Raw genomic sequence first — 12,854 nt, 5'->3', positions numbered from 1 at the left:
GGACAAGTAGCTTGATTAAAACTTCGGTGACAAAAAATAACTAGGGAAGCATCGAAACGATGATTCTAATTTTATTAAATTCTGTGTAAACAGCGATTGATAATGAATAGAGTATTTTCTGGTAACAAGGTCAGGCTGTTGAGGCTCACACTGCCTGTCTCTTTGTGCGACTTTCGCGGAGAAATCTAAACAAATGAGCCGCGCGGGCTCCAGCATGGACTCAGAGATCGTCCGCATTCTCTCCAAGGCCGTGGAAGACCTCGGGCTCGATTGGTCTTCCCCGGAAGAACCCACCCGCAGCCGACTGGACGAGTGGTTCCTGCAGGGGCGCCGACAGGCCCCTCGACAAAGACCCTCCCCCTTCTTCCCGGAAGTTCACGACGAACTCACGAAGTCGTGGAAAGCCCCGCACTCCGCTCGCCTGAAGCCTTCTTTTTCTTTGTCGCTCTCCTCCGTGGACGGCGCGAAAGAAAGAGGCTATGAGGGGACTCCACCCCTCGAGGAGGCTGTGGCCAATCATCTGTGTCCACCCTCCAACGCTGGATGGAAAGCTAAAGCTTCTCATCCCTCGAAGCCTTGCCGGTCCACTTCAGCTCTCGCCGGTCGCGCATACGCCGCCGCCGGCCAAGCTGCATCAGCGCTTCACTCTATGGCTGTCCTATGGCTGTCCTCCAGGTGTTTCAAGCCAAACTTCTCCGCAGTATGGACGAGTCTGGACCCGAGCCTGAGGCATTTAGGGACCTACGCAGCGCCACTGACATAGCGCTGCGAGCCACAAAAGCCACCGCCCAATCCATCGGCCGTGCTATGGCTAACCTGACTGTCCTTGAGCGCCATCTGTGGCTGACGCTAACAGATATGAAGGATGCAGATAAGGCGTCTTTCCTCGAGGCGCCTATCTCCCAAGACGGCCTGTTTGGACCAGCGGTGAAGGAGTTCGCCGAGCGCTTCACCGAAGCCCGTAAGGACTCACAGGCTATGCGTCACTTCCTGCCCAAGCGATCTAGCTCATCGCAGAGCCGCCAACGGCCGCCTCAACAGCAGCGAGCGAAGACGGCGCCCCCCGTTTCTCAGCCCAAACCTGAAACGGATTTTCGACGCCGCTCGCGCTCTGCCAACAGGAAGCAACCGCCCGAGCGACGGGGACCTCGGCCCAGGATTGTGCTGAACCCAGAGCCTCGTAAGTCCTCCTAGCTACAGGGAGGAAAAGGGTGAACGCGTGTCTCGCGAGAGCCGGACCGCTCTCTCCAAAACGTCTAAAGCATTACCCAGTCCCCTTACAGGCGGCTGGAAATGTCTATACAGCAGCCAATGTGCCAGCAACACAGCTCGCCCACCTGCAAACAAACGCCGTTTTTACGGCGACACACAGAAATCACATAAAGAGCTATTTTCTGCCTGTGTCATTAAAGGGTCACGTGTCTACACCAAAGTGCGCATTCCCACATATCAAAACTGTCAACGCAGTGCCAAATGTTTTCCCAGCTCAGGCTGGACGCCCCATAAATGTAGATTGTGTGCCAACTGTTACGTATGCACCACTACACACAAGCACTGTTCCCACAGTTATAAACACTTCCCCAGTAAAAGCGGGAAGTTGTATAAGAGTTGCGCGTGTGCCCGCTGTTATGCACGCACCCCAACTCACAAACACTGTTTATATGGCCAAAAACCTCCCGCCACGAGCGGGAAGTTTTATGAAAGTGGCGCGCGTGCCTACCACAGTCTATGCACCCCCACCCATAAGCACTATACACACAGTGTTAAACATTTCCCCATCTCACTCTGTGAGCATAACAGCGAGCGTGCCTGTAATCTCACACGCACCCCTGCACTCGGCATTCAGCAGAGCTGCTCAGCGCGCGTCCGCGCCGCTGAGAGCTGTAAGCTCGGTGTTAACACAGAACGATTCGCTGGCGGGAGCCATACGTCACTGCGACACGCCCCCGGCCAACATTCAGCCCATATCTGTGCGAGCGAAAGCTTGGGAAAATATCCCCGACATGCCGAAATGGGGTTTGAACATAATAAAACACGGTTACTCGCTTCAATTCGCTCGCAGACCGCCCCGCTTCACAGCGGTGGTAGAGACGAAAGTGAGAAAAGATGTTTCACATGTTCTACGCACCGAGATGCTCAAACTGATAGAGAAAGGCGCTATAGAAACAGTCCCCCCCTCTATGAGCGAGGCAGGTTTTTACAGCCGCTATTTTCTCGTCCCGAAAAAGGACGGCGGTCTCCGCCCCATTCTAGATCTCAGACATCTGAACAAAGCTTTAATGATTCGTTCGTGTAGAATGATAACTACCAAGCATATCCTCGCGCAAGTTCGCCCGAGGGATTGGTTTCTGTCAGTGGATCTGAAAGACGCTTACTTTCACATTCCAATAGCGCCTCATCACAGGCCATTTCTGAGATTCGCTTTCGAGGGACAGTCATACCAGTACACAGTACTACCATTCGGCCTGTCACTGGCACCCCGTACATTTACGAAATGTATGGATGCAGCACTTTCCCCCCTGAGACAGCGGGGAGTGCGAATACTAAATTATCTCGACGATTGGCTAATACTAGCACAATCAGAGAGCCAGTTAGTGACACACAGGTCTTGGATTATCAGTCATCTAGAGTGCCTAGGTCTAAAAATCAATTTTGCAAAGAGCATGCTATCCCCCAGCCAGAATATTTCTTTCCTGGGAATAGTGCTAGACTCAGTGCAGATGACGGCGCGCCTCTCATCAGAGCGCGCGCTCACTATCCGGCGCCTTGCAACATCGTTCAGACCCCCGTCAAGCGGTTTCAGAGGATGCTCGGTCTCATGGCCTCAGCATCAGCTGTACTCCAGCTAGGATTGTTGCACATGCGTCCTCTCCAACGCTGGCTCAAAAGCCGTGTCCCCACCCACGCGTGGCGCTCGGGCCACTTTTTAATCAGAGCAAATCACGGCTGCATAAAAGCCCTGACGCCCTGGAAAGCTGTCCAAACAGGCCGCACCCCCTCCACGCTCAAAGTATATGTGGCTGCCATAGCGGCATCACATGAACCGGTCGAAGGACGCACACTAGGGAAAAACTACCTAGTTGTTCGTTTCCTGAGGGGCGCCAGGAGGATAAATCCCCCACGCCCCCCCTCGGTGCCGATTTGGGACCTGGCCACGGTCCTGGACGCACTTAAGCGTGCCCCGTTCGAACCCCTCCGAACTGTGCACCTTAAACAGCTCTCGCTCAAAACTGCTCTCTTGCTGGCTCTCGCCTCGGTCAAGAGAGTGGGCGACCTGCACGCGCTGTCATCAAGCGCTACCTGCCTGGAGTTTGGACCTAACGACCACAGGGTTGTCCTCAGGCCAAGACACTGGTATATTCCTAAAGTGCTCTCTACTCCTTACAGAGCACAGGTGATATCTTTGGCCGCGCTATCGTCCCCAGCAGACGAAAGTGACGCTAATTTACTCTGCCCGGTCAGGGCACTCAGAGTATATTTGGAACGTTCTGCCCTGGTCAGACAGACAGAGCAGTTGTTCGTATGCTTTGGCGGCCGCACTAAGGGTCTGGCTGTGTCAAAGCAAAGAATATCGCGCTGGATAGTTGATGCTATAGCGCTGGCTTATGAAGCCAAGGGCCTTCAGTGCCCCTTGGGCATCAGAGCTCACTCTACGAGAGGCATGGCCTCCTCGTGGGCGTGGTCGAGTGGGATACCCATTCAAGATATTTGTGCGGCTGCAGGCTGGGCCTCACCGTCCACATTTATCAGGTTTTATAACCTACAGGTCCCCTCATTGCACTCTAACATACTGTCGGTCTAACTATGCATAGGCTGGGGTGTGTACATGCTGAGCATTGTCTCCTCCCTCATAGAATCACATCTTTGCATCTGATGTGGAGGATTTTTCATACATGACAGTACATAAAAATGTGCTTGTGTGTCTTTGGACGCCCTTTGGGCCGTTCCACGTTGTCCCTTTATAAAGCCCGCCTTCGGCTGGCTCGTTGGATAATTACTTCGCTCATAAGCTCAGGCACCGGCCTCCTGCTTAATAGAAGCGAAGTCAGCACGCACGGCGTTTTACATGGCGTTCCCATAGCGTAATCATTACGCAATAGGAGAGACCTCTCGAAAGGGAACGACTCGGTTACTAACGTAACCTCGGTTCCCTGAGAGGAGGGAACGAGTATTGCGTAATCTGCCGTGCTTGTGCTTGGTCAATTTGCTTCAGTCGATTGAACCTAAAGAACTCAGACGACGGGGCGCCCAATATATAGCCCTTGGCCACGCCCATCTTGGCGGGCTCTGACGCGCGTGGACTCGAAGCACGCTCCTTGGAAGCGGGTTCAGAGTCGCCCCGTCATTGGTTCGTGCAAGTTGCCGCAGCACAGCCAATGACCGAGCTGCCTCGCTCATTGCTGTATGCTGTGCAGCTGCAATGCGTTTTACATAAAGACTTCAATATTTCTCGAGAAAAGGAGTTTTCCCATAGCGTAAGCATTACGCAATACTCGTTCCCTCCTCTCAGGGAACCGAGGTTACGTTACTAACCGAGTCGTTTTCAGCACTTCGTGCTTGAACACCTAATAATAAGAACCGGAACAGATACAATAGGTGCCTCAGCACCTTCGGTGCTTGGCCCCTAATAATAATAAGAACCGGAACAGATACAATAGGTGCCTCAGCACCTTCGGTGCTTGGCCCCTAATAATAAGAACCGGAACAGATACAATAGGTGCCTCAGCACCTTCGGTGCTTGGCCCCTAATAATAAGAACCGGAACAGATACAATAGGTGCCTCAGCACCTTCGGTGCTTGGCCCCTAATAATAATAAATAATCCTAAGGAAAACAATAGGGCCTTCGCCTTTTCAAGGCTTGGGCCCTAATAATCCTAAGGAAAACAATAGGGCCTTCGCCTTTTCAAGGCTTGGGCCCTAATAATAATAATAAATAATCCTAAGGAAAACAATAGGGCCTTCGCCTTTTCAAGGCTTGGGCCCTAATTACTTCAATTGCTTAGGTTAAACATTAAATATTACATATACGTAGGGAGGGATGGGGGGGGGGGAGATTTCTCTGCTGAGTGAGAATACTTTTAATTCTTGTTTTTCAAGGTTTCAGGGGCTTTTGTGGCGCTTAACATGCTCAAACTCTTGAAACTTTGCACATGGGTCAGAACCCGCAGCCATTAGGGCCGGGCTGAAGCTGGTACCCGGGCGTGGCAGAGGGGCTCGACAGCGCCCCCTGGAATGGGATTTTTAACACTTGTCCATAAATCAAACACACTTGCATGTAATAATATGAAACTCGGTACACGTATAGATCTCATCGGGTTGAACAACTTTCGTGCTCTAAGTTTTATGCCAGCCCAACAGGAAGTCGGCTATTATGGTTTGTTTGGAAACGCATGCCCCTGGAATTCGATATACTTCTCCTTGGGAATTGATCGGATTGCCAATAAACTCGGTCAGCATGAAGTCAAGACATTGAGGATGATAAATTGCCACGCAAGGTCTCTCGCTCGCTTACCTCTGCCGTGCGCGCGGTTTGGAGCACAATATCTTTACTCTAGATTACGGGATATTTAACTAATTTGCGGTATAACTAGTCGATCGCGAGTGGCTCAACAGGTAGATATATAGATAAACTCATCTTTCAGGCATTTTACCTACCGGGTTGACACTTAAGCGTGAGAAATCGGGGGTGTGGCGTGAGAGCGTGAGAATTGGGTCAATTGCGTGTGTCTCACGCTCAATGCGTGAGAGTTGGCAGCCCTGGAGTATGTTTCCACTGTTCACACACACACACACACACACAGTTCGATCGCGCACCTCTCACACACACACACACAGTTCGATCGCGCCCGCAACACTCTCTCTCACACACGCGCACACACACACAGCTCGATCGCGCGCGCCTCTCTCTCAAGCTGGAGTGTGAGTGTGCGCGCGAGAGAGGCGCGATCGAACTCTGTGTGTGTGCGTGTGTGATCTCGCTGGCGCGATCGAACTGTTTGTGTGTGTGAGAGAGAGAGAGAGAGGGGTGCGGGCGCGATCGAACTGTGTGTGTGTGTGTGTGTGTCTGTGAGTGAGAGAGAGAGGCGCGGGTGCGATCGAACTGTGTGTGTGAGATAGAGAGAGAGAGAGAGAGAGAGAGGCGCAGAAATCATTTTATACGGAAATCTATTTATAATTCAGATGAGAATAAAGTTAGTGTTAATTAAAATTAAGGAACATTTAGTTTTTCTGTTCTGAATATCATTAAAACAGAAAAGGCAGAGACAACATAATGATGACAAATCTTAAGATATTATATCGTATGCTATTTGTTGTGAATACACCCATGTTAAACATTAAGATTTACTTCCATTGCATATCATAGAACACATAAGCGTAAAATATAATTACATTAATAAACCTTTACAAAGACCTCCAGATAAATACTGGGCTTCTATATTTACACATTTAAGTGCTGCAAAACATATTGAGCTATGACATCCTATGACATTAAAAAATATTCTATATTTAAATTATCTCATATATTTGGCTATTGTGATTCACGATCATAGGCCCTGTCCCAAATGGCACACTTCATATGAATTTTCGGTCTTGTGTAGTTATTTCATGTGTCCGTTAAATCCATGGGCGTCTCATATATATAAATATAGCTGCGAGCAGCGATGAAGGGCCAAAGCCGGCGGCACCGCCACACCTATATTTATATATATATATATATATATATATATATATATATATATATATTATCTTGTTTTTCATTAATGTATTTTAAAACAATACAAAAAGCAATATGTAACGTTTTACCAGATTTAGTACTACACTTATTCTTTTATTTGTTCACCAACAAAGTTTTTTTTCACTAAATGTTCAGATTTTATAAAATGATTGTGCACTCGTGATTTTTCTAGAGTAAATTTTACTGCTGAATTATCCACTAATCGAATTTATAATATCATTTTTCTCATAGATTATGATCATATATTTTTTTGATTTGTTTTTCTTTATAATGGAGTTGTCTGTATTAAGTAGATTGTGTTTAACACACAAAAGAGTGATTATCAGTTCAACAAACAGTGTTATAGAAATTCTACTTGATTAAAAAAAAAAAGCCACTGGTATCTGTCTTTTTGGGATTTTTTTTCCGATAATGTATGTAATAGTTCCAAACAAAGATCAAAGCAAAACTATTGCGCTTTCTCAAAGCAACACTCAGCAGTGTTTTGTTACTGAATGCTTTAGCGTTTTGTCAATTATTTTAATGTGATTGGTAACAGGTATATTAGGCTGCTGTCACTTTAAGACATAATACACAGATCCAGTATATTGACACATGCCCTTTTTTTTTGCCCTTACAGTTTGTTTACTTAAAGGGGAACTTGGCAACTTAAGCCATTTCTTTGATGATTTTCACTTTTGTTGTTGCATGTTGTCTCAGCGAGCTCCCCCTACAGCTGTGGGGGGTATATTTCACAACACTGTCGTAAAAAAACTCAAGTGCCCCCCCCCTTTCTACCGCTGCTCATGTGCATTTGTTATTATCGGAGCCAGCCAACTTTATCATGTGGAGTATATCTACCTAGGTGGGTAATGCATCATACACAGTATCATATGGCGTGTGTGTTAATGTCGAATTGCCATAAAGCAGTTTGTGTTTCTCGCTCGTTCTCGCGTCTCACAAGACTTCCTGTTTCCAACTTACTGGGACGTTAGTCCCCATGTTGCAAGGTTGGTTTTCCGCCTGGGAACGTTGGGGGGAGCATGGAAAGTCACCATTCTCACCAGAACAGGTTATTTAACCATCCAAATGATTTCTAAACGGTTTTATTAAGTTGAAATAGTTGACAAGTTCCCCTTTAATGCATAGCCAATTTATGCGATTAGAATTTTTTTCTCTAAACAGCCCTAGATGCTAGCATTTGTGTATGTGTGTGTTTCAGGGCTATCAGAAGACATGCAGTATATTATACAACTTATGCTAACCCCAGAGCCCTGCAAAAGAGCCACAGCACAGCAGCTGCTCTCTCTGCCCACAGTGTGCAAACGCAAGTGGAGACGGGAGGTTTCCCTCTGCATCATTGAGAGCTTTCTGTCCTCATTCCACTGGTGTCAGGTAAGCATTGTATCATTTTTTTTGTTAGGGCTGCAACTAACGATTATTTTAATAATCGGTCAATCTGTAGATTATTTTTTCGATTAAACAATGAATCAGATAAAAAAACAAAAAAGCATTAATTTCCAACCCTTTATTCAAAAACAGAACTTACATTGCAAATTCACCGTGCAAAAAATCCAGTGCAAAAAAATGTACTAACAAAAAACATATACATGTATCAGGGTTCGTACGGGTGCTTGAAATCCTGGAAAATGCTTGAATTTTGATGTTGTGTTTTTAAGGTTTGAAAACAAAGTGCTTCAATTTTGGATAAAATGCTTGAAAATTCTTGAAATTGTAACTGTTCTCTCACAACAAATACCTATCTGACTGAATAGTTTGTTTATTAAATGGAGAAATTAAATCTAGCCCTTCAGATACAAAGCAGTTTGCGCTACGCTGGCCAGAGCAAAAGTAGGTGACGTGTTTTCATTTTGATTTCCGCGCTTGTTTGGATGCCCCGTTCTTGTTGGCCACGCAGGTAATTGTCACAGAGCGCAGCAACTATTTTTAACAACTATTTTTAACTTTGACCGTGGCGTGCGCTCGAGCTTGCCAATGCTGTGCTCCGCTTTGGTCGACGCAGCAAAAAAACGTCCTCGCGCAGCGCAAGCAATTGAAATAAATGGGTTTCATAGTGCAGTCCATTCCGCGTCCTGTCTAAAAGGGCCATAAGGGGCTGTTTACACCTGGCCACTTCATGCATTGTCTCAGATCGGATAGCTATCTAATTTATTAAAACGATTCCATTTACACCTGGTCACATAAATATGTTTTCGCAAAACGGATATAAATCCGATTTTCAATTTCCGCGCTATATACAGATTTAATGGAGTTCACGTCACCGAAAGCAACAGATATGAGCTGCATCAGCTAAAATCAAAGACCGCAATAAGAGAGAGCGGCAACAGCACTGGTAAGATCATTTCATTTCTTTACTTTTAATGATGATGATTGTGTGTTAAGCGTCTGCGACTTTCACTTTGATTTGCGATAGTTTGCTCGTTGGCTTGATGAATAGTGCTTCTCATCTGTGGTAATGCGTTTTGCAGTAGCGCCGTCATATCTGGCTATAACATTACATATAGCCTATAACTCGCTCTCACATGTTTATTTTTTAGCATTTTTGGGAGGAGTAACATTTACATATGTGGTTTCAACAACAAGATGCATTTATACTTGTCCAGTTTCGTCTGTAATGCGGCCCAGATCTCCTCCTGAAGCAGTTTGAGCAATCGGATTCAAATCCATCTCGAATGCGTTCGGAGGGCATTTACACCGGGTCTTTTCGCGATTGGATAGCTATCCCATCACTGAAAACGCATGAAGTGGTCAGGTGTAAACAGCCAGTGACTGAAAATACTTGGTGTGATAATGTAATGCTAGTATTGGATGTCCGTTATGGCACGTTCATTTGTGGAATATGCAGTGAACATAGCCAAAGTTACAGCACAGTAACTTTAACGTTAACTACCCGCAAATTAAAACCTGCAAACGTTAGCCCAGTGCATAACAACAATTGTTGATTGCTGAACAGAAATCGTGTGCATCGATATTGACGAAAATCCAGCTGTATTCAAACAACAACTTAGCTCTCCTTGTTGGCTAGGCTCCTTGCATGCTGGCTAGTAGCTTTTTTTAAAGCTGGGTCTCCGAAATTGACAGCGCTGTGTTGGACAGATTTGTGCAGCGGTGTTCCGTGAGTGAGAAAGTGCGCGAGGTACGGATGAGTGTGTTGTGAGAGAGAGAGCGAGAGCGAGGTAGTGCTGCGCGAATGCGCTGCGGCGCTCTGCAATCAAATACGATTTTAAATGGGCTTAGTAAAAAAAATAAAAAATCGTATACGGTAGTGGAAAACGCCGGCTTTAGGCGCATGGTGAACGCGATGGAGCCCCGCTGTCCTATTCCAACCCGCGAACACCTCATCAAGGTTTGCATTCCCAGGCTGTACACAGACAAGAGCACACGTCAAAGCATCCCTGGCCAGCGCGGAGAGAGGTTCCCTGACGTGCGACGGCTGGACCTCGCGCACAACTGAAGCACATGTCACATGTTCAGTGTCAAGCTAAAAAAGCTGTCAAAGAAAATGCAGTGCAAAGAAACTGTTTACAACAGGCCACTTGCTGCACCTTTTAACTCTCCATCGAAAAGTAAATAAAGTGCAGTATTGCAATTAACAAAGGCTTGCCAGCTACAGTTTGCACTGTTGGCTTTCAATAAATAGAACTCATTTTCTCAACACATATTTGATTCATTTTGTCTAGCATTTGCAAGCTGTACTCTCTGTCCAGTCAGAGACATATATTGTGTAATTGATGTTTTCAGTTTTCAGTTCAATTAATTCAATCCAAGTAAATGGAAGACTCACAAGATGTCACCAAAATCACTCTGTCCCCTTTAAATCTTTCAGAAAATTATGTAAGTGTATCGAATTATATCGAATCGTATCGTTGGCTGAATATCGTGATATATATCGTATCGTCAGCCGAATATCGTGTATCAAATCGTGAGATTAGTGTATCGCTACAGCCCTAATTTGGACAGTAATATAATGAAAACTATTATTCATAGGCATTATCTACTTAGACAGTGATACATTTTGAAAAATAAAACTTGTGATTTGCTTAAATATCTGATCCTTCTGCTATTACGAAACGCAGTTCCCTTTCGAGAGGTCTCCTATTGCGTAAGTAGCTTACGCTATGGGAAAACTCCTTTTCTCGAGAATACTGAAGTCTTTATGTAAAACGCATTGCAGCTGCACAGCTGACAGCAATGAACGAAGGAAGCTCGGTCATTGGCTGTGCTGCGGCAACTTGCTCGAACCAATGACGGGGCGACTCTGAATGCGCGACCAATGAGCGCGCTTCGCGCCCGTGCGCGTCAGAGCCCGTCAAGATGGGCGTGGCCAAGAGCTATTTATTGGGCGCCCTGTCATGAGAGTTCTTTAGATTTAATCTCCTTCAGCGAACACCTTCTTCGCTGGATCCTCCGGATTATTGAAGCCTTCGCCGCCGTCGAAAAGCATACCAGCGGGATTGCTACGAGGACGTTGGCACCTTCAGCCGCCTTCGAACGCCATCCTACTGAGCCATCCGGCGTGCCACACACGCAAGTATCTTTACATCTGTTCGCCCCGCGACACTTGTAAAAGAGCAAATTTCTGAGGCGTTGTTTCAAATGCCTTCCTGCGCGTCGTGCAGAGACCTTCTCCCGGACGGGGATCGTCACATCATCTGCGCTCGCTGCCTGGGCCGGGACCACGCAGAAGCTGCTTTGACCAAGGGCGGATGCCCGGAATGTGATGACCTGAGTCTCTCCGCACTGCGGGCTCGCCTCGCTGCTTTTGCCGTGAGCGAGCCCATCGCCGCCACCCCTCTGTTTGAGCCGCGCAAGAAAAAGCGCCGCTCACAGAGGCTTCCTGAACCTGAGCTCAGTGACGTCACGCCGAGCCAGTCTCCGCGTGCTTCACCGCCGCTCTTGCCTTCCCCACCGCCGGTTCAGTTCACCCAGCCGGACATACACCCCTCTAGCAGAGCGGTGGGCCTTGTGACCTTCGGCGCGTCCGAGGACGATGGGGGAATAGATGACAGCTTGTCCATCGATGCTGCATCGGACGACTGGCCGGGCTCCACTCTCGACCCCGCCCCGTCGACGCTAGCTAGCACGAGCGGGGGCTCCACCATGGATAGCGAGATTATCCGTGTCCTCTCTAAGGCCGTGGAAGACCTCGGGCTCGATTGGTCTTCTCCCGAAGAACCAACCCGGAGCCGATTGGATGAGTGGTTTCTGCAGGGGCGCCAGCAGGCCCCTCGGCAAAGGCCTTCTCCCTTCTTCCCGGAAGTTCACGACGAACTCACCAAGTCGTGGAAAGCCCCCCACTCTGCGCGCTTAAAGCCTTCTTTTTCTTCTTCGCTCTCCTCTGTGGACGGCGCGAAGGAAAGAGGCTACGAGGGAACACCGCCCCTCGAGGAGGCCGTGGCCAATCATCTCTGCCCGCCCTCCACCACCGGAAGAAAAGCCAAAGCTTCCCACCCCTCGAAGCCCTGCCGCACTACTTCTACGCCGCTCGCGCTCTCACAACCGCAAGCCGCCGTCTGAGCGACGGGGTCCTCGGCCCAAGATTGTGCTGAACCCTGAGCCTCGAAAGCCGTCCTAGCCACAGGAATGAGAAGAGAGAGTGCATGTCTCGCAAAAGCCGGACCACTCTCTCTGCAAAAGCTCAAACATTACCCAGTCCCCTTACAGGCGGCTGGATATGTCCATACAGCAGTCAATGGGCCAGTCAAAGAGCTCGCTCACCTGCAAACAAACGCCGTTTTTACGGCGACGCACAGAAAACACAAAAAGAGTCTTTTTCTGCCTGTCACTAAGGGTTCACATGTCCACAAAGTGTGCATTCCCAGATACTGTCAAAACAGTGCCAAATTCATTCCCAGCTCAGGCTGCGCGCCCCATGAATGTAGATCACGTGCCTACGGTCATGTACGCACCACTACACACAAGCACTGTTCACACAGTTATAAATTCACCCCCAGTAAAAGCGGGAAACATTATAAAAGTGACGAGTGTGCCTACCACTATTTATGCACCCCCACTTATAAACACTGTCCTTACAGTGTCAAACACAACCCCAGCTCAGGCTGCGAGTTTTACAGACACGGCGCGCGCTGTTGTAATCACAAACGCGCCCATTCACTC

General features: G+C 47.8%; 1 protein-coding gene across 1 annotated transcript in view; it reads left to right on the top strand.

Annotated features, from left to right (window-relative positions):
• The window catches only part of pkmyt1 (protein kinase, membrane associated tyrosine/threonine 1), a 181,461-nt gene that overhangs the window by 24,613 nt on the left and 143,994 nt on the right, over nucleotides 1-12,854 (top strand). Inside the window, exon 6 of the mRNA XM_077205848.1 lies at nucleotides 7,939-8,111. Coding sequence (XP_077061963.1) covers nucleotides 7,939-8,111 — 173 coding nt within the window. The remainder of the gene's footprint in view (nucleotides 1-7,938; nucleotides 8,112-12,854) is intronic.

This window comes from Siphateles boraxobius, unplaced genomic scaffold (assembly GCF_051911475.1).
Source record: "Siphateles boraxobius isolate OS27281-9 unplaced genomic scaffold, OSU_SipBor_1 55, whole genome shotgun sequence".
Taxonomy (NCBI): Eukaryota; Metazoa; Chordata; class Actinopteri; order Cypriniformes; family Leuciscidae; genus Siphateles; species Siphateles boraxobius.
This window is presented reverse-complemented; position numbering and strand designations above follow the sequence as displayed.